General features: G+C 40.4%; 1 protein-coding gene across 1 annotated transcript in view; it reads left to right on the top strand.

Annotated features, from left to right (window-relative positions):
* cacna1c (calcium channel, voltage-dependent, L type, alpha 1C subunit) overlaps nucleotides 1–22,738 on the top strand; it is a 1,034,505-nt gene that overhangs the window by 851,575 nt on the left and 160,192 nt on the right. Inside the window, exon 28 of the mRNA XM_070900503.1 lies at nucleotides 19,264–19,347. Coding sequence (XP_070756604.1) covers nucleotides 19,264–19,347 — 84 coding nt within the window. The remainder of the gene's footprint in view (nucleotides 1–19,263; nucleotides 19,348–22,738) is intronic.

The raw sequence follows: 22,738 nt of genomic DNA, 5'->3' as shown, positions 1-22,738 counted from the left end.
TCATGGATGCACCAGTGTCGATTTCCATGGGTATCCTGGTTCCTGCAACATCTACTTGGATGATGATACATTGCGAATTGTTGTTAGATACCTTCATGCTCCTGATGACGTGCATCAACAGAACTTCCTCGTCCTGTTGCTTCTCTTCAATGCTATGTAGTGTCTGCCGATTTCTACTTATAGCATTGAAAGTTGGTTTACTATTCAGTCGGCATGCTGTCACAAGATGCCCAGTTTTCTTGCAATAGAAACACTCTGCTTTCACTTATGGGCAGCTTTGTCCCAGACACCGATAGCATGACTTTAACGTATAGTTACCGTGGCCAGTTGATGAGGTCTTGGCACCCAACTGCATTTTACTTTTAACCTGCAGGCGATTCACCTCAGTTATCTGATGACTGGAAATGGCTTGAAATTCTCAGGACTATTGGTCGGCTTATCCATTGACATAGCTGTCTGACAAGCTAAATCAAAAGTCAAGTTAGAGATTGTCAACAACTTTCTTCTAATTGCTTCATTTTTCAACCGACAAACAAAGCAGTCACACAATGCTCGATCCTGAAAATTTCCGAAATGACAGTGAATGGATAGATTTTTTTAAGCTACAATGTACTCACTGATACCCTCATCAATTAATTGATCTCGAATTTCAAAACAATAACTTTCAGCAATTTCCAGGGGCTCAAGACTGTAGTGCTGTTCTAACTTGGTTAGAATCTCCATCAGTGGTGTCTCCTTCAGCTTTACAGGAACAAGCAACTTTTTCAGGGTTTCATACACCTCAGGGCCTGCTTTAGTCAAGAAAATAGCTTGTTTTCTTTCCAAAACCACCTGGTTACGGTTTTCATCGGGGACTTTGACGATACTATTCGCGGTGAAAAACGTTTCCAGCCACTCTAAATATGCTCCAAAAGAGTCTCGGTCGCGATGGAACTCATTCAAACGCCTATTATTCCCATCGGCGTGGCCACCTGGACTCTTCAGTTCAGCCAAGTGTGCTTTTAATTTACCTTTAATTTTTAGCTGTTCTGCAAAACAAAAAACTTCTCAAAGTCTCTCTGTTGCTTGGCTGGATCATCCACCAACAAAAATTTCAGCTAGGGAATCCGATGATCCTATCCTCATTGTCAATATGATATATTCTTAAGACATCACTAACAAACACACTGTACAAGATGGCGCCAACTGTCATCATGTAACTTTTCCACGTGACCCTTTTATTGTATTTACATCAGTAGTTGCATTACAGCGGTTGTCCACTAGTTGGAGCTGTATTCCACTAGGGGAGCTATATTACACACCACATCATGTAATCAAAACAAAAATGATAAATGGCTCTTCTCCATCCTTAGAAAAGTGGTTTCAAATAGGTTTTCTTTCAAACTGGTTCCTATTTAATTCCATTCCAGTGTAAAGATACGATCTCTTCAGTGCATTAGCATTTACAGTATTCTGTGAATCTCGTTCTGTGATGAATATTAATCTATTAATTGTCCTTCACTAGATCAGTATAACAACAAACTGAAAGATGCTTCATTTCACATCATTACTGTAGAGATGGGAGGGGAGGTGCATGTTTTTACTGCAGTCTAGAGCTGTTCTAATTGATTTTGCCAGGAACTTCTGAATTCTATGCATCAATGATTAATAGCAGCAAATGCTGTTAAATCAAAGTCTTGTATCAACTCTAATTCCCATTGAAATTAATGGTCATCATTAATCTGGGCCACACTGGCAGTATGATGATATCACCAACAGGAATGAATGAACTTTTCAAATTTTACTTGCCCTTACTTCATGGTAAGTTTTTTCTTTGTTTTTTTGTCGACCATGTGGCCATCAACCGAACACTTTCAGATCAGGCAGAACTCCCTTTTGTGTTACCAAATAGAAACCAAATTCTGGGGTTCAGTGGGGAAAAAAAACAAAAATAGTGATTAAGAAGCAGAAGCGGCAAAGCAGAAGCATCCGTGGTGCAAGGGTCAAGGATGTCTCGGAGCGGTTGCAGGACATTTTGGAGGGGGAGGGTGAACAGCCAGTTGTGGTGCATATAGGTACCAACGATATAGGTAAAAAACGGGATGAAGTCATACAAGGTGAATTTAGGGAGCTAGGAGTTAAATTAAAAAGTAGGACTTCAAAGATAGTAATCTCAGGATTGCTACCAGTGCCACGTGCTAGTCAGAGTAGGAATCGCAGGATAGCTCAGATGATTACGTGGCTTGAGAAATGGTGCAGAAGGGAGGGATTCAAATTCCTGGGACATTGAAACCAGTTCTGGGGGAGGTGGGACCAGTACAAACTGGATGGTCTGCACCTGGGCAGGACTGGAACCAATGTCCTAGGGGGAGTGTTTGCTAGTGCTGTTGGGGAGGGGTTTAACTAATATGGCAGGCGGATGGGAACCTATGCAGGGAGACAGACAGAAATAGAATGGGGGTAGAAGCAAAAGATAGAAAGAAGAAAAGTAAAAGTGGAGGGCAGAGAAACCCAAGGCAAAAATCAAAAAGGGCCACATTACAGCAAAATTCTAAAGGGCAAAGAGTGTTAAAAAGACAAGCCTGAAGGCTCTGTGCCTCAATATGAGGAGTATTCATAATAAGGTGGACAAATTAACTGCACGGGCAGCAATTAATGAATATGATATAATTGGCATCACTGAGACATGGCTCCAGGGTGACCAAGGCTGGGAACTCAACATCCAGGAGTATTCAACATTCAGGAAGGATAGACAGAAAAGAAAAGGAGGTGGGGTAGCATTGCTGGTTAAAGAGGAAATTAACGCAATAGTAAGGAAGGACATTAGGATGATGTTGAATCTGTATGGGTGGAGCTGCAGTATACCAAAGGGTAGAAAACGCTAGTGGGAGTTGTGCACAGATCACCAAACAGTAGTAGTGAGGTTGGGGACAGCATCAAACAAGAAATTGGGATGCATGCAATAAAGGTATAGCAGTTATCATGGGCGACACTAATCTACATATAGATTGGGCTAATCAAACTGGTAACAATACGGTGGAGGAGGATTTCCTGAAGTGTATTAAGGATGGTTTTCTAGACCAATATTTCGAGGAACCAAGTAGAGGGCTGGCCATCCTAGACTGGGTGATGTGTAATGAGAAAGGACTAATTAGCAATCTTATTATGCAAGGCCACTTGGGGAAGAGTGACCATAATATGGTAGAATTCTTTATTAAGATGGAGTGACACAGTTAATTCAGAGACTAGGGTCCTGAACTTAAGGAAAGGTAACTTCGATGGTATGAGACGTGAATTGGCTAGAATATACTGGCAAATGATACATAAAGGGTTGGCGGTGGATAGGCAATGGCAAACATTTAAAAATCTCATGGATGAACTTCAACAATTGTACATCCCTGTCTGGAGTAAAAATAAAACAGGGAAGGTGGCTCAGCCGTGGCTAACAAGGGAAATTAAGGATAGTGTTAAATCCAAGGAAGAGGCATATAAATTGGCCAGAAAAAGCAGCAAACCTGAGGACTGGGAGAAATTTAGAATTCAGCAGAGGAGGACAAAGGGTTTAATTAGGAGGGGGGAAATAGAGTATGAGAGGAACTGACTGCAAAAGCTTCTATAGATATGTGAAGAGAAAAAGATTAGTGAAGACAAACATAGGTCCCTTGAAGTCAGATTCAGGTGAATTTATAATGGGGAACAAAGAAATGGCAGACCAGTTGAACAAATACTTTGGTCCTGTCTTCACGAAGGAAGACACAAATAACCTGCCGGAAATACTAGGGGGCAGTGGGTCTACTGAGAAGGAGGAACTGAAGGAAATCCTTATTAGGCGGGAAATTGTGTTAGAGAAATTGATGAGATTGGAGGCCGATAAATCCCAGGGACCTGATAGTCTGCATCCCAGAGTAATTAAGGAAGTGGCCCTAGAAATAATGGATGCATTGGTGATCATTTTCCAACAGTCTATCGACTCTGGATCAGTTCCTATGGACTGGAGGGTAGCTAATCTAACACCACTTTTTTAAAAAGGAGGGAAAGAGAAAATGGGTAATTATAGACCGGTTAGCCTGACATCAGTAGTGGGGAAAATGTTGAAATCAATTATTAAAGATGAAATAGCAGTGCATTCGGAAAGCGGTGAAAGGATCGGTCCAAGTCAGCATGGATTTATGAACAATAAATCATGCTTGACAAATTTTATGGAATTGTTTGAGGATGTAACTAGTAGAGTGGACAACAGAGAACCTGTGGATGTGGTGTATCTGGACTTTCAAAAGGCTTTTGACAAGATCCCACACAAGAGATTGGTGTGCAAAATTAAAGCACACAGTATTGGGGGTAATGTACTGACGTGGATAGAGAACTGGTTGTCAGACAGGAAGCAGAGAGTCGGGATAAACAGGTCCTTTTCAGAATGGCAGGTAGTGACTAATGGGGTGCCGCAGGGCTCAGTGCTGGGACCCCAGCTATTTACAATATACACTAATGATTTAGATGAAGGAATTGAGTGTAATAGCTCCAAGTTTGCAGATGACACTAAGCTGGGTGGCGGTGTGAGCTGTGAGGAGGACGCTAAGAGGTTGCAGGGTGACTTGGACAGGTGAGTGGGCAAATGCATGGCGGATGCAGTATAATGTGGATAAATGTGAGGTTATCCACTTTGGTGGCAAAAACACGAAGGCAGAATATTATCTGAATAGCGACAGATTAGGAAAAGGGGAGGTGCAATGAGACCTGGGTGTCATGGTACATCAGTCATTGAAAGTTGGCATGCAGGTACAGGTACAGGCAGTGAAGAAGGCAAATGGTATGTTGCTTTCATAGCTAGGGGGTTTGAGTATAAGAGCAGGGAGGTCTTACTGCAGTTGTACAGGGCCTTAGTGAGGCCTCACTTGGAATATCGATTTCAGTTTTGATCTCCCAATCTGAAGAAAGACGTTCTTGCTATTGAGAGAGTGCAGCGAAGGTTCACCAGACTGATTCCTGGGATGGCTGGACTGACATATGAGGAGAGACAGGATCAACTGGGCCTGTGTTCACTGGAGTTTAGAAGGATGAGAGGGGATCTCATAGAAACATATAAAATTCTGACGGGACTAGACAGGTTAGATGCAGGAAGAATGTTCCCGATGTTGGGGAAGTCCAGAACCAGAGGACACAGTCTAAGGATAAGAGGTAAGCCATTTAGGTCTGAGCTGAGGAGAAACTTCTTCACTCAGAGAGTTGTTAACCTGTGGAATTCCCTACCGCAAAGAGTTGTTGATGCCAGTTCATTAGATATATTCAAGAGGGAGTTAGATATGGCCCTTACGGCTAAAGGGATCAAGGGGTATGGAGAGAAAGCAGGAAAGGGGTATTGAGGTGAATGATCAGCCATTGAATGGTGGTGCAGACTCGAAGGGCTGAATGGCCTACTCCTGCACCTATTTTGTATTTTTCTATTGCTCAAAACAGTCCAGACTACAGTCTGTTCAGTAGCTCAGTACTATGCACAATGCTGGAAACAATCACATTACACATAAGTAAATCAATTTCAATAGGCTTTAAAATGCATACAGTATAGCAAAGCATCTTGAATCAAATAAGTACTTCTGTTCAAGTTAGTGGCAGGAAAGCTGTGTTATAGAAGTTGATTATTATTGATTGATATCAATCAAATCTCTTTAGCCTTAAAACATCATATACTATTAATAATTAATGATAGCTGGAGAAGAGAAATAACACATATTTAGGGAATACTTAACGATTCGTCTAGTTATACTGGTTAGGCTGTCCTACATAACCAAACTCCCTCAAGATAGCCTCTCAAAAATAGTTCCCTCCCTTTGCCATGATACTAAAGTTCTCCATCACAATAGTAGCAGTGGAATTAATGTCAGACGTCTTAGTGTCCATAGCAATGGGTCTCATCAGCTTTCCTCATTGCCAAGGCATAATGCAATCTCCAAAGCACGAGATAAAGATTTGAGAATCCCATTTAGTAAAAATTGGAATTTGACTTAATTATTCATATTCATCATAAATCAGTGCATTACTTTTTTCCCTGGCTCATAATTGTAAATTTTGTGAGGCCAAATGCTGCAGAGCAGCAATTGAGCTCAGATTATTATGTGTCAGATTTCTTGCAATGAATTCATAGGGTTTTCAATTTTCCATCTGGTGATTTTGGGGGTGAATAATGAGACCGCACTACCAGCACGTGCAGCTTCAATTTAATATTTAAATACTTTTTTGTTGTCTGTCACACTCCAAATTTTATATCCAATTTTACAGACCAGCTGCAGAGTTGCTTCTGCCTAGCAGGAAAGCCACGGTGGGATTTTAAATCCCAGCAGTTGATATCACAACATAAAAATGGTGAGCATTAGCAGAAAAAATGGCAGCGCTTCCAGAGGCCCATCCAAGAATTGACTAGATTGACTTGGATATACCAGCAGATGAGCTGATCATTATTAAAGGGCCACACACTTCACAATGAACAAATTGGAATTAATTTTTTGTTTGGAGAGGTAAAATAGTCTGAAGATCAGTGTATTATTTTTGGCACAACATCATCATGTGAAAATGATTTTATGATGCAATTTACTTCATTTCTACAGGTAAAAATAGATTTTCCACCTTTTATGAGGAAAATACCCCTTTAACAAAATGGTAGCAGTTTATATATTGGAAAAAAGGGTCTTGTGGAAACAAACTTTTAAAAATGAATCTGCTGTGCATCTCAATGTACAAAGTCTATTTGTGCAGCAAATACACACTTACATTATGTGAGAGACATGTGGGTGGATTTTGGTCAGTATTACACGGTCCGTATGCACCACCAGGGCAGAGTGCAGAGAGGAAAATTGGGTATGGAGGATCACATGCCTGTTACAGAACTTGCCTCATTTTTTTTTAATCAATTCAAATAGATGGAAAATTAGATGGATTTGAACAGAATTGTGAATCTGAGAACATAAGAATAGGAGCAGGAGTAGGCCATATGGCCCCTCGAGCCTGCTCCGCCATTCAATGGGATTATGGCTGATTATCGACCTCAATTCCACTTTCCTGCCCATATTCCTTGATTCCCCAAGACCCCAAAAATCTATCTATCTCAGCCTTGAATATTTTCAGAGATCAGCATCCACAGCCCTCTGGGGAAGAGAATTATAAAGATTCACTATCCTGTGAGTGAAGAAATTCCTCCTCATCTCTGTCTTAAATGGCTTACCCCTTATCCTGAGACTGTGCTCCCTAGTTCTAGATACTCCAGCCAGGGGAAACAACCTCTCAGCATCTACCCTGTCAATCCCCTTCAGAATATTGTATGTTTCAATGAGATCACCTCTCATTCTTCTAAACTCCAGAGAGTATAGGCCCATTCTACATAATCTCTCATCCCAGGAATCAATCTATGAACCTCTGTTGCACTACCTCCAAGGCTCCTTAGATAAGGAGACCAAAACTGTGCCCAGTACTCCAGGTGTAGTCTCACCAAGGCCCTATACAATTGTAGTAACACTCCCTTACTCTTATACTCCAATCCCCTTGCAATAAAGGACAACATGCCATTTGCCTTCCTTATTGCTTGCTGTACCTGCATGGCTAGCTTTCTGTGTTTCATGCACAAGGACACCCAAATCTCTCTGAGCAACAACATTTAAAACTTTCTCACCATTTAGAAAATATTCTGTTTTTTTTTAATTCTTCCTACCAAAGTGAATAACCTCACATTTCCCTACATTGTACTCCATCTGCCACCTTGCTGCCACTCACTTAGTCTATCTATATCCCTTTGCAGACACGTTGTGTTCTCCTCACAGCTTGCTGTCCCACCTAGCTTTGTATCATCAGCAAACTTAGATACATTACACTCGGTCCCTTCATCTAGGTCATTAATATAGATTATAAATAGCTGAGGCCCCAGCACTGATGCTTGCGGCACCCCACTAGTTACAGCCTGCCAACCTGAAAAAGACCCATTTATTCCTACTCTCTGTTTTCTGTCCATTAACCAATCCTCTATCCGTGCTAATACATTAGCTCCAATCCCATGAGCCCTTATCTTGTGTAATAATCTTTTATATGGCACTTTATCAAATGCCTTTTGGAAATCCATATATACTACATTCACTGGTTTCTCTTTATCTACCATGCTGGTTACATCCTGACAAAACTCTAATAAATTTGTCAAACACGATTTCCCTTTCATAAAACCATGTTGACTCTGCCTAATCATGTTATGGTTTTTTAAGTGCCCTATACCACTTCTTTAACAATGGATTCCAGCATTTTCCAGATGACTGATGTCAGGCTAACTGGCCTGTAATTCCGTTTTCTCTCTCCCTCCCTTCTTGAATAGTGGTGTTACATTTGCTACCTTCCAATCCTGCTGGGACCATTCTAGAATCTAGGGAATTTTAGCAGATCAAAACTAATGCATCCACTATCTCTGCACCCACCTCTTTTAGAACCCTAGGATGTAGGCCGTCAGGTCCAGAGGATTTGTCAGTTGCTAGTCCCATTAGTTTCTCTAGTACTTTTTCTCTACCTATATGAATACATTAAGTTCCCCACCCTCATTAGACCCTTGGTTCCCTTCCATTTTAGGCATGTTTTTTGCATCTTCTATTGTGAAGACAGATACAAAATATTTGTTTAATGTTTCTGCCATTTCCTTATTCCTCATAATAATTTCTCCTGCCTCAGCCTCTAAGGGACCAATGTTTACTTTTGCTACTCTCTTCCTTTTTACATATATATAGAAGCTCTTACAATCTGTTTTTATATTTCTTGCTAGTTTTCTCTCAGTCTATTTTTTACCTTTGCCGGTTTCTGAAACTCTCCCAATCCTCAGGCATACTACTATTCTTCACAACATTATAAGCTTCTTCTTTCAATCTAATGCGATCCTTAACTTCTTTAGTTAGCCACAGATGGATTATTTTTCCTCTTGAGTTTTTCTTTCTCAATGGAATGTATTTTTGCTGAGAATTATGAAATATTTCTTTAAATGCTAGCCACTACTTATCTATTGCCATATCTTTTAATCTATTTTTCCAATCTAACTTAGCCAACTCACCCTTCATACCTATGTAATTGGCTTTATATAAATTGAATAAATCTCCCTGCCATATTTTCCTCTCTGCGCTGCACTGAGACAATACTTATCGCCCAGGCAATAAAGACAAAAAATAACCCACTGCCTTCCTGAAAACAGTGTTTGACAAATCCTTTTATTTGTTTACAAACTAACTAGACAGTAACGGGAATGATACTTAGTGCATCATTGTGTTAGATGTGTGAGATGTCACCATGACAAAAACAGTGCTTGGCTTTTCTCCTTCCCCAAATAAAAGGTTTGCCAAACAATCTTCATGAAGACATTGGGGGGTTGGGGAGAACTTCAATTCATGGCCAATCATTTTTTGTCTGAAAAACAGATGCCTAGTAGTTGATAATCATGGGGTTGGGCAACCGGGCAAACCCATTGATGTCCAAAGCCCACTTGATATAATTTCCATACACAAAGCTGCTGAAAAGGTTGTAACTAGTGGGGTACCGCAAGGATCTGTGCTTGTGCCTCAGCTTTTTACAATCGACATCAGTGAGGGGATCAAGTGTAATGTATCCAAGTTTGCTGATGATACAAATCTAGGTGTGAATGTAAGTTGTGAGGAGGACATAAATGGGCTGCAAAGGGATTAGACAGGTTAACTGAGTGGGCAAGAATACAGTAAAAGGAATATAATGTGGAGAAATGTGAAGTTATCCACTTTGATAGGAAAAATAGAAAAGCAGAATATTTTTTAAATGTTGAGAGATTGGGAAATGTTGGTATTCAGAGGGTGTCCTTGTACATGAATCACTGACAGTTAACATGCAGGTACAGCAAGCAATTAGGAAAGCAAATGGTATGTTAGCCTTTATTACTAAAGGATTGGAGTATAAGACTAAAGAAGACTTACTGCAATTATCATCATCATAGGCGGTCCCTCGAATGAGGATGACTTGCTTCCACGAGTTCACAGGTGTTTCGATGAAGGACCCGATGTTCAGTCCTGAACTACAATTGAGGGGGTGGAAGATGCCTGTGCGTGAATTTTTTTTAACGTGTGGTGACCGTTGCTCACCAGCCACCACACGGGCTTGACAGAGCTAGGCCTTTATCCAGTAGCAAGGATTAACCAAGATGACTGGAGACCTGCTCTACTGCACGGACCTAGCGCGCACACATAGCGTAGTGTGGGCTGGCTCGTGCTGCCCCTGGGCCCTTGGCTTTTCTGGGCCACGTACCCTCATTTGCCATACCTCCACCACAATCTCTCACCGCTCCTCCGCCACAAACATTCATCGCATTTCGCCACAAACTCTCGCCACTCATCCGTCCCGACCTTCCCACTCCTCTGTACCTGGGCCCTGCTGATGTTCCTGCCCACGCTCCAAAACGGTGACCAGGGTTTTGATTAAATTACCCAGTCGTCCATCTCAAAATCATCGCATACTTCGAGCAGCTCACGCTGGAGGTTGAAGTGGTATGCTCCAGCTCTTTTGTAGCCCGACCTGCGGAGCTGTTCTTTCATATGTCAGATGGGGGGGGCCACGATGTCCCATGCCCGCCACTCCAGCTCTTTTGTAGCCCGACCTATTCATTGTGGCCCCCCCGACCTGCGAGAGAACAGCGCCGCAGGTCGGGCTACAAAAGAGCTGCAATTATATAGGGCCTTGGTGAGACCACACCTGGAGTACTGTGTACAGTTTTGATCTCCTTAGCTAAGGAAGGATATACTTGCCTTAGAAGGGAGTGCAACGAATGTTCACCAGAATGATTCCAGGAATGGGGGATTGTCCTATGAGGAGAGATTGAGGAGACTAGGCCTATATTCTCCAGTTTGAGAAGAATGAGAGGTGATCTCATTGAAACATGCCAAATTCTTCGAGGGCTTGACAGGGCAGATGTTGGGAGGATGTTTCCCCTGGCTGGGGAGTCTAGAACTAGGGGTCACAGTCTCAGAATCAGGGATTGATCATTTAAGACTGAGATGAGAACGTTATTCACTTAAAGGGTTGTGAATCTTTGAAATTTTCCAACCCAGAGGGCTGTGGATGCTCAGTCGTTGAGTCTATTCAAGACAAAGATCGATATATTTTTGGATACTAAGAGGATCAAGGGATATGGGGATAATGTGGGTAGGTGGCATTGAGGTACAAGATCGCCATGATCTTATTGAATGGCAGTGCAGGCTCGAAGGGCTTAATGGCCTATTCCTGCTCCTATTTCTATGTAAATATACAGATCAGGGTCCTATGCCAGTTATACGACCCCAATTGTAAATTTCAAGTACAAATGGGCAACGCATGAGCTGTGTCACCTCCATCTAGTTGCATTAAGTGTAGAGCAGCCTAACCAGCACTCCTTAAAGGGATTGTTGGTGGCTCCTCAAAAAAGATGCAAGGGATATTTAATTTTTGTGGGTCCAAGTCAATTTGAGTTCCAAGTTTGAAGCACCAAATGGAGGTTAGACACTTCTTTTCAAAGAGGGAGAATCATTTACAAGCTGTTGCTCTCAGTCATCTTTATTGGTGTCCTAACAACAGTTTATCTGTTAACCTTCACAATTGTTGTCGTTATGTGATGTTAGAGACCAGGGTCAGGGAAAAGTGTCTTACTGGAAAACCCCAAAGTATAATGATTCCATATTTAAAGTTGTAGGTTAGGATTTTCTGCTTCTGCATTCTGCCCATTAAATTGAACGGGTAAATAATCATGGGCTGATGAGCATATAATAGATTTTGTATTTTTTTAAATTCAGGCACATTATGCCAACTCTGTACAAGAGATTTTGAAAATGCACAATATAGTTTATTTCTGTTCATTATTCAAGCATGCTTCTAATTCAGCTGCTCATTACTCTCTCCAGATCAGCTGGAGTTACAGATATGACAGGAAGTCAGTTACCCCTGCTGTCCTGCAGGCAACCTGTGAATCAGAATTGGAGTTGAGCTGCAGGTGGGCAGAAATGCTCAGTTTCTTTAGCCATGCACACATTTAAAATGGCAACAATTACAATATAAGCAACAATGTCAGTCTGACAGAGGTTAATCACTCTTTTTAATTTAAGTCTGTAGCCACAACATTGGGAGGTATAGCCGCCAACCGTTTTGCTGAACATTTGGCGGCAGCCTCAATTCCGCCTGCTTCTGGTGCGGAATGCGGCTGCCGTCATTTTGGGGAGGTCAGCAGCTCTGCAGTTGCCTGCACTCGCTGCCCACATGTAAATTATGCAGTTCGTGACATCAATCAGCATGCAACGCCTGAATTGACGAACAACTGTGATTTTGGACATCACCACTCCAAACTGTGCACTAACTAGTACTACAGAGATGTTGCCAGCGCTTCATAAAGGGGGACACACATCTTTCAGGTCAGTTTGAATTTTAGCTTTTGGACTTTTTTTTTACATTTTATTGGAATAGTGGTTTGGTGCAATACATTTAAAAAGTTGCTAAGTAAAGTGTGCAGGGAATGCTGCTAGATGTTTGCAAGGCTTTGCCTGTTAAAGAAAGGCTTCTGAGAACACCACTTGCTCACAGGAACTCTTGGAACCCCCTTGGGCTGCAACATCACACAGCGATGAAGCAGAGGCAGAAAAGGGGATGAGCTGCTCGCAGACAGAAGAGGAAAAAGCAGAAGAGGATGAAGCAGAAGGAAGGAGGCAACCCAGAAAACACCTTTCTGGCCGTGATATCCAGGATTGAATCATCTGCCTGCGGTACCAATGAACACAAGCCCAATTCCCCTTTCAACATTTGTCCCACACCTTACCTTCCCTATGTTACTAACCATCACAATGCTGAAGTAAAAGCAATCACAAAGCAAACTTTCCAATCCAACTTTATCCAATATTACATCAAAAAGTCAACTAATCACTCTTGTGCATTCCTTTAGTGACTGTCTTGCGTCTGCCTTCACCTATTCCAGTGATGTTATGTAGTGCTGCCCCAGTGGCTGCAACATGGCTGGTGGACGGCTGCTGACTTTCAGTGGAGGATACTGCAGATGGCCTTGCAGGATGAGCTTGAGGAGCTGGTGACTGGGAGTGTGAAATCGAGTGACGGTGTTTCTTCTTCTTTTCACTCTCCTCTTCCTCTTCTTGTTAACTCACTGGCTGGGCAGGCTGCATTTCTTGGGTGTCTGAAATAAGGAAGACACAAGAGTACGGTTGTGGTGAGAGGAGGGCAGAAAAGCAAGAGGTTCATGCTTACACCACGTGCAGACTGTACATCAGAAGATATTGTGGGATGAGGGGGAAATAGGATGTGAGAAGGAGGATAATGTATGAGGATGCCAGCATCTTGTATTCTTTCAGCCCCACCGCTGGCCAAGGGCTAGCCATGCCCCTGCCAAGAATGGTCAGCACCATCTCCACCAAGGGGATGAGATGAAGATAGGAATTTGAGGCATGCCTCATGTTTGGTAGGCGAGTGATGGGTGGATCACGCATTGAGCAGTGTGTGAGGCTAATGGTGGTAGGAGACAGCTTTTGCAGATAAATTCATTGACCTTGACCACTAGTCTGAGGTCATGAAACTTCTTTGGACATTGGAGCCAGGTCCTGGGGCCAACACTGTTGTCAGTGACGGCCACGGCGATCTGGTCCCACTTCTTTCTTTCTGGAGGGCCTCCTGGCTCCCTTTGGGTAATGACTCCCAGTGTTGACCCCCTGCGCAAAGCTGGAGTGCTGCATCCGAGAACCTGGGTGCCCTTTCCCTGGCCTGTTGATCATTTGTGTTAATGCTGAAACACTTTTAGCATTCTTGATGTGCAGCTATAAGAGCTGCAGACTGCCTAGTTCAGAAGAATCTTTATTTTTTATTTTCAGAAGGCTAGAGATGGAATTGAAAAGGAACAGACTAACTTTAATTAATGGCAGCCTCGCTCCAGCGACATGAATGTGAGCCCGCTGTTGAGCGCACAGATTGTCAGTAGTGTGTTAGTCACTAGGCTGTGCACTGCAACCATTTAAATTAGCAGGCAGCACCAAATGGTCACGGGCTTATCTCGCATTGTGGTGCGCACGCCCGTTTTCGGGCCTTATCGAATTTCACCCCCTGTATGTTTAATTGACAATTTGTTGATAAAATTACAGTATTAGAGATTCTGTTTATAATTATAGCAATTCTAATGAAAGAAACATTCATACAAAACATAAAAACAGTAAATGATCTAAATAGGATGCCTGATTGGGAAAACTCTTCTTGCTGGATATATTGGTAAATTCATTGAACCCGCTGTAATTGGTGCTATGAAGATGTGGCCTTGTCCCCCCAATTAGTCATTGACAGAGAATAAGATTCCTTCATTTCCCACACAGTCTGCATGTAAGGAATAAGTTGTCATGGAAATAGATTTGAATTGATTTCACACCACACTCTTGCCATTTTATGGAGATAGGATTATAGGGATGAAGAGGAAGAATCACAATTTTCCCTGATGTGTTGTCATGACCAGAAATTAAGACTTTTGTAAATAGATTGTGGGATAGTACTTTTTCTATTGAAAAATATTTGATTATTTTGATTTCCTGTTCACACTGTATTATCTTTTTTATTTTAAGAGAGTGATGGGGTGATGTGCTGCTGTGTTGGGCACAGAAATTCAAATACTCAATTTAGGGACCAAGCATTATTTTTGTCATTGCACCTCATGTCATACTGACAAGTGAGGATTATGCCACAAAGTACATTATATGCCTGTAAACAGATCTCGAGTGCCATCGCATGAGCAACAATGTCCTTTTCATCAAGCCGAGGCAAAAAAACTTTCTCTATGCCCTCCTCCCTATCCCTGATCTCTCCTGGGAGGGGGAAAGCAATTCAGTAAAAAAATTATGAAAGCAGATGAGCTCTGGTATTTGGTTTGGGGACAGTTTCTTGAATCAGTTCATTTTCAGTGGTTGACATTACTTCTTTATTAATTCTTTACCTACTGCTAAGAATTATATAAAATAGATGAATGAGTTTGCTTACTTTATTTGCTTTGCTTTACTCAGTGAATTGCAGTTTGTGTACTTGGGTACTATGTACTGTTTAAACACGTTTAAGCCTTTCACCAGCACAAGCCTTAATAAAGTTTTAAAATTATATATTTAACAAAATATTGTGGGTTTTAACCCTGGCTTCAAAGATGACACTAATCTGTGATTCTGTTTGCATTGCTGTATTTGGTGTGTTTATGTTTAAAGGGTCTTTATTTAAAAGGATTTGACAACATTTTTTGTTTGATAAACAGGAAGCACCGGTTGCAAAATGCCAGTGTAACACTTACATATATGAAACTACAAGTTATTTTACTTCCCTACCAAAAGGACAACAGCCTCCCCTTCCCCTGCCCCCATTTTTCTCCTCTTTTCTCCCCTCTCTTGAAGGCACTGAAGCTTGCTGAGATATGGATCCAAGGGCAGCCCTCCAATATCATGCCCATGACCATTATTCACACGTAAGCCAATACGGTGAATGTTGGCAGCTTATTCAAACATGGAGGACATTATAACTGAGCCCAATCCTATCCTCACCTGCTGTTTACGCACATGGACCTTGCAGCCAGTCTGGCTGGATAATGATTAGGAGCAGAAACTCCAGCTAATATTTCTCCTCTCTCGTCTGAGGGCAGTGAGGAGAAATTGTGGCACTCCAACTACTGGCTGAGGTCAAATGGTATCCCTTTAAACAATTATATTTCAGCAAAATGGTACTAAATGAATGGGCCAGAAATAAGATTGAGATATGGTTTCCCTATTGGAATGTAAGTGTCATAATGAAACATCCACACAGTCAGAGTAGGCTGGTGAAATGGTTATAAGCCATAGATTGTTTTAAGTAAGCTTTAAATTGCACTGGTATTATTTCTCAGGCACAGTATGCACAGAACGAACCTGAATATAGTAGGGAAATGATGGATCTTTGGTCCCTTATTATAAAGAATAAGCACTAATTCTGTAACTTTGTATGGCTTGACCAAACTTCCAAGCCACACTAACCAAATGAAACTCTGAACTCTTTATTGGCTGTAAATATACAAAGTAAAATGATTTGATGCAATCTAACCCAGTTCATGGTGGATAGAAATTCACAACACAAACTGTGTACAAACTTTGTACCGAATACAATTAGAGAAGTGTTGCATTACCAACTATTGACAACCCTCATCTGTTGATGAGTACAAATTTTTAACTCCGCCCCAACAAAAGGTTATCAGTTGTAAACTATTGCAGAGGAAAACCATCACCGAATTACATTCACTCAAATGATACATCACTGTCAAGCATGTCCAACTGACAGAAATTGAAAATAAATAGGGCAGCTGAGAACATTTTAAAGCCACATTTCTATAAAGAAAAATTATTTTCTGACCATGCTGGAAGACACCAAATGCCTTACATCAGCAGATGGGATGTGCTGCTGCCCCACTGTTGTCACCTGTGCTTTATAACATCATAATTATCTGTTGACCATCAAAATGTTGCTCCTGGGCAGCCTTAACTTGACTTCTTGCAGGGAACTAGGGGCTAGAATTTCCCCAGCCTAGCGCACGTTTTAATGCGACTTTTTTTGTGTTAAAAGTGGTTTTTTGTGCTCAAAATTCCCCAAATCTTAAGAATGACGTTTTGAAAATATCGGCAAAAAGCGGATTGCCCTGGTGCAATGCAATTTAAAAACCCGCGCCGCCTACATTTGGCCATTCGGCAAACCCATTTTGGGATGAAAAATAACCGCATGAGAAAAGCAGAAAAGTTGGTAAGTAGAAAGACCTGCAAAAAAGGTAAGTTAAAGTTTTTATTTTTCAATTCTTTTGCAGTAATTACTTAGTTAAGGGTCTTGTAAATGTTTTGTGATTTTTGATTTTTTGTCTTTTGCAATTTCTTTTTGTTTTCTCTCCTCCCAGGGCCTGTATTTTTGGCGTTGATAGGTCTCGGGCTAAAGTTGGCGAGATAATGGTTTTTAATGCTAATCGTCGTGCAACGCCGTTTTTTTTTAAGACAGGCGTATTTTGTGGCCAAATTTACCCCCTTAAAAAATGGCACAATTTTTATTCTTATTTATTCACTAAAATTATGTTATTTATCAAATAACAACAGGCTGGGAAATTTCTAGCCCTTGGAGTTGCACAATTTTGGCACATTAAAGAAAAACAGTTCAAATGAAATGGGTTTAAATGTTTAAAATGCTTCAACAATGTCTGCATATTGAGTACTCTAGCTCGAAAAGAGCTTTCTTTAAAAGTCAAATGTAATGTTTTTCTGTAATTTACCTGTAACACATATTTCTTTCTCTAAAACATTTCTAAGGATGCCCCAGCAATCAGCTAAAGAACCATGGGAGCCATCCAACATTACTAAACTTGTGTTAATTAAAAGATTTGTTGATGGCAGTGAGCTTTGAGTGTCTGGAGTACTCAAGCCTATGCCTCACTTTTGTAGATAAAACATGAATCAGCCATGAACAATTTTGAACCCTAGGCATCTTGTTTTCTGATCAAAGTTTGGATGCCTAACTCACAACATAAGTTTATTATAACCAGTGAAAGAAAACAATTGGCATATGACTCTAATGGTTATTTTTATCCTGTTAAGTGAAAAATAAATATATTGTCATCCCCATCTCATCGCCGCCCATTATCTTAAAGGTTTACAATGGTTAACAGCATGAATTATATGTTGAAAAATCATAAGAAAAAAATTACCAAACAGCATTATAGTGCTGGCAGTGCTTCTTTAAAGAGAACATTGGCCTCTGGATAAATTCCCTTCTCATTGACATTCTATAAATACTTCCCTCTGTCTGTGCTGTGCCTGAGAATGCTGGTTTTAACATTACCCACGCCCTGGTCCCCAAACTATTTATGTTTTAGCTTCACGAATAAGGTTAACAGCTTCTCAAATTACATGTGTTTGGCACTTCACTGGAACGGGATGGAACAGGAGTCATAAGCACAAAATGATACCTATGAAATTGATGTTCTCATGAGTTTTTGATTCTAAAGGAGATGTAAGTTAACCTTGTTAAAACCATAATATTCTACATTGTTAATTGATACCAAACAAAAAAAAGAGTAATCTTTTTAAAACTACAAAGCACACCTTGTACTAATCTTTTTTTAAAGAATTTAATGTCTTCCTTTTGTCTTTTATTTTCAAACCAGGACACACAATACTAACAGTAAAAAGCCTGCAACATAGTTTAATATGCACTAACAGTACTTCTAAAAAAAAGCTACATCTTAACTATTAAAAACAAATCCTTCACTTAAGATGCATTGTTTACAAATAGTTTGTGTTGCTACAAAACCTTGGTAAAACTGCAATCCATGTATTGCGAGTTTTCAATCTCAGCAACAAAGCTGCAAAAGCACCAAATGGAGACAAGGTACTTCCATTTAGGAAGAAAAATCAAGGAAAGAATCCCCCCCTCCTAAAAGCAGACTCTGTGCAATATGGATAAAGGACTGGAACCAAATCACCTGCCTCATGGTCATTGGTGATATATAACCCAAAGAGAAGGGGAGAAAGTAGATTATTTTCATTATATATTTTAAAAATCCTTGAAATTTTTATTTCTGGTGTAATATGAAAACTTGATTTGGACCAGCACCGGTACTGCTAATGGTGTAAAACTGTGTTGTTGAGCTAACTTGAGGTTATCGAATGTGAGAATATTTGCCATATAAAGTCTTGAGTCTAAGACCAACTTCTAACCTGCCTTTCACCCCCCACTCCCCACCTGCACCATGTAGGGTTACTTTAGTGATCCCTGGAATGTTTTTGACTTCCTCATCGTAATTGGCAGCATTATAGACGTCATTCTGAGTGAGATCAATGTAAGTATATATGATACCCTTCCAGATCACTCCTATGTAATTTTTCTTTGTTTCTTAACCAGCTTCACATTGTTAGAGTTTAACTCTACTAGTTTCACTAGCCACAAGTACTCCAATGGAACTAGTGAGACTTCAGAGAGTTAGGAAAGCAATGCAGGTCAAATCAGGGCAAACACATGTGCAAAAATTGCGAATTTTGTTTCGTAACAAAATGGCTTAACGTGGCCCAACTGGTACGGTCTGAAGTCCTGGATGTGTAGGTAACAAGGGGTTTGAGGACCAACTCTTCATAGATAATCTTGTCTATAAGAGTAAATGCTGTGCACATGTAACCTCTTTCTCTTATTTTCTCTTCTCTTCCCTTTTTTATTTTCTATTCTTTCCTTGTCTTTTTTTTCCTTTTTATTTCTCTTTTTCACATGCAGCACTATTTTTGTGATGCATGGAATACATTTGATGCCTTAATTGTTGTGGGTAGCATTGTTGATATAGCTATCACAGAGGTGAACGTAAGTAACCATCTCAATGAACATGCCTGTTCCACTCCTGTTTGTTATTCTTTTTTCAATTTTAATTTTATGTTTGCAATGTCATCCTTTTTCCTGCCCCCAAGCCTGGCATGACTTAAACTGTATAGCAGGTTCACAGTGCAGCATAATGCCCACAGTGATTTTAGTTTTGAATTACTTTGACTTCTGGATTAGAACTGTCTACCAAATGAATGCCAAAATTTACCTAATGTGACATGTGAAGCAAAGCCATAAGTTTGTTTTTAATCAAAACTTTTTGGCAAGACAGCTTAGGTACCCGCAGGTATACTTGTCAGTAGGATGGCACACATAAAAAGGAAAAACTTTTTATATTTTCTTTTAGAAGGTGGCACAACTTGTTTAACCTGTATTTTTGTGGAAAGGCACTAAGTGGAGGAAAGGTATCTTACCCCCGGAAGGGAGGAAAATTGGAGAGAGACTTTTGGGCAACTGATGCATATTTCCTCGAGGCCTGGTGGTGGTCTGGGAACAGGTTGCCCATACTTCATTTGGAGAAGTTGCATTATGGATGAAGGTCAAAAAAAGATCCAAGGAGAACATGCTATAAAAAGTTTTAATCCTAAAAAAAATCACTTACAATCATGTTGTTGCTAAAATAATTTCTCTGTGATAAACTAAGCTTTATCTGTTGAGTCTTACTCCGTGTTTTTTTCTTTCTAATCTATAGTTCCATGTTAAGTCATTTTCCTTCATCTTTGAGTTCCTACAACCCCTCCTCCCATACAACGCACTTGAAACAAACTCCAGTCCCCTGCAGAAAATGCTGGTGGATAAGCTTTTCTCATCAGTGGATCACCAGCCCATTGTAGAAGCCATCTATTTTTGTTCCAGGCAGGTTCTGCAATGGCTGGGCAAACCACTCTGCCAGGTTATCCCCAGACAGTAAAGTTGAAAATGACTCCAGTATATATTAGACTTTGTTTATCATTTTAACTTTTTTAAATTAGTGGTTAGGTTACAAAATGTGCCATGACCAGAAAAATTGTCAGGCGACTTTTTAAAAAAAACAACCGATCCATCTTTGGAACAATGCCTGCTGATGGAATACTGAAAAATAAATGCCCTTGTGAGCCAAAACTGAATTGTGCAGTACAGTATTACATAATCAGTAAATGTTATTGTGCAGACTTAAGTCTCACTCATTTGGTTTCATTTTGGTTTAAAAATATAACTTTCTTTTAGTGCCTCAATCTTAAAAATAAACACAGTTTCAGTTATTTAAATAGGTTTGTGACATGCCTCACTGTTTTTGATCATAAATCTCACTTTTAACATCTCCCCAATGTTGACAGCTTTGATTACAGTGGAATAGTTTTATAATTAAATCCTATTTGATGAAGATTAACTAGAAATAAGTAAGGAGCAGTTTCAGCCTAATTAATATTACTAGAACTTCTGAAAGTTTTCATTATAAATTAAATTTCATCATAACTGGAACTTCAGTGTAATTAAAACTTAAAATTTAAAAAACTGTCATAAATTTGTGTGCACTTGAATATCTGCTATACAGTCTATAACTGAACTTTGCGTTACCTCTCGATCACGAAGCATGATTTGGGTTTTCTTAATATGAGTAACTACAATGCACTTATTTGTTAAAAGTGTTTGACCAAGTTATTTACGTTTCCAACTTTGGTGTCTATGAAACCAGATTCCTGCAATAGTGTGCAGCTGCTTCCAGCAGAAGTCCATTACTTCTTAAAATGAGTGGATATTCAATATTTTGGTATTGATTAAAGAAGGATGTTGCACAGTTGACTGGAGAGATTTAAGGCAGGTTAAATTTCTGAAGCAGCCTACCACAATGTCGGCCCATATCAATAAGTTTTCACTATAACAGATGTTATATTTGCTGAAGCGTTCATGTCTGCTATCCAATCTGTTATTTTTGTTTGGAATTAAATATAATCAAAAATATAATTGGTAATAATTACATAAGCCTCCATTTGCAAACCTGATATTGTGGCTTTGGCAGAAATTAAAGTGCTTTAGTTTGTACCATTGTAACACACTGGACCAATGCTAAATGATGCACCACAACTTCTTATATGATTAGAATGTGCAAATATGAAATATGCCACAATTCAAAAAGTGGCTAACCTTGTATTACAAATTTTAGTTCTGCTCCTGCTATTATTTCAGGTTCAGCATTACCTGTCTTCTGTAGGTGAATCTCATGTTTGTTAGAATTTTACTGCCCAATATCAAATTATCTTGAAAGCATACGTTTGGCCATTTTCTTCGATTAAATGCTAATATATTTCTAGTTGATCCCACAACAAATTCTTGTGCTATGAAAGGAAGTCACCAATTTAGAGGTGGAGCTACTGGAACACTATTTAGCAGGATTAAGAAGTGACACTGGGGTTAGTGCTTCGCAGGCTACAGTGGGCTGAGATCTTGATGCATGCAAAGGCTAGACCGCCCCTTTCTTTAACTGAGAGCCAATTAACCCTCTATGCCTTTGCATTCTTCTTCACTTTGAAGAAGTTTTTCCTTATTTGGCCCTATAAGTGTACCCTCCCAGGCCTGGACTAATATTCCAAAGGAAGTGAGTTCAAATTCCACTATGGTAGCTTGAGAATTTGAATTTAGTTAAAATCTGTAAATAAAAAAATTGGTTATCAATACAAATGACCACAAACTGTTGGATTGTCATAAAAACCCAACTGGTTCACTAACGCCCTGTCGGAAAGCAAATATGCTGTTCTTATCTGGCCTGGACTCTATGGCCGGAATTTTCTGAGGTGGTAGCGGGCATGATTGGAGGCGGATTGGGTGGGAAAGGTGTTATTTTTGACAGTGGGTCGGGAACCCATTTGTCAGTGCTTGTAGCACTCCAATGCTGTAGTACACTGGCAGTATAATGTTAGATTAAACGTCAAATCTAATGTAGCCATGGTCCCTTTAAATATCCCGGCTGAAAACGCGTCATGATTGACGTCACCAAACCCAAACCATTTAATTGAGCCGGGTAATTCACTGGGCCGGCTTAATAGGCCCTATTAAGGGAAAGTCATTTTCAGCAGCGGGATGGAGCAAGCAGCAGGGTCACAACCCGCCATGGCCACCGCCCATACCAGACCCGCCAAAATAGGCAGAATTCAGGCCTATGTGACTCCAGTCCCACACCAATGTGCTTGATCCGAGCTCCCCTCTGAAATGGCCTAGCTAGCCATTCCATTGTATCAAACCTGGGGGAACTATGGATAAGCAATAAATGCTCACCTTGCCACAGTGTCCACATCCCAAGAACAAGATTGGTCACCCCTTGGATCTAGCCTGGAGGCGACGAAGGTTGAACAGGTTCCCATTGGTTCTATAGTTTAGTTCCACTCCAGCGGGGAGC

The sequence above is a fragment of the Pristiophorus japonicus genome, chromosome 15 (assembly GCF_044704955.1).
Source record: "Pristiophorus japonicus isolate sPriJap1 chromosome 15, sPriJap1.hap1, whole genome shotgun sequence".
NCBI classification, from domain to species: Eukaryota; Metazoa; Chordata; class Chondrichthyes; family Pristiophoridae; genus Pristiophorus; species Pristiophorus japonicus.
Note: the sequence above shows the minus strand (reverse complement) of the source record. Positions and strands in the feature narration are given on the sequence as shown.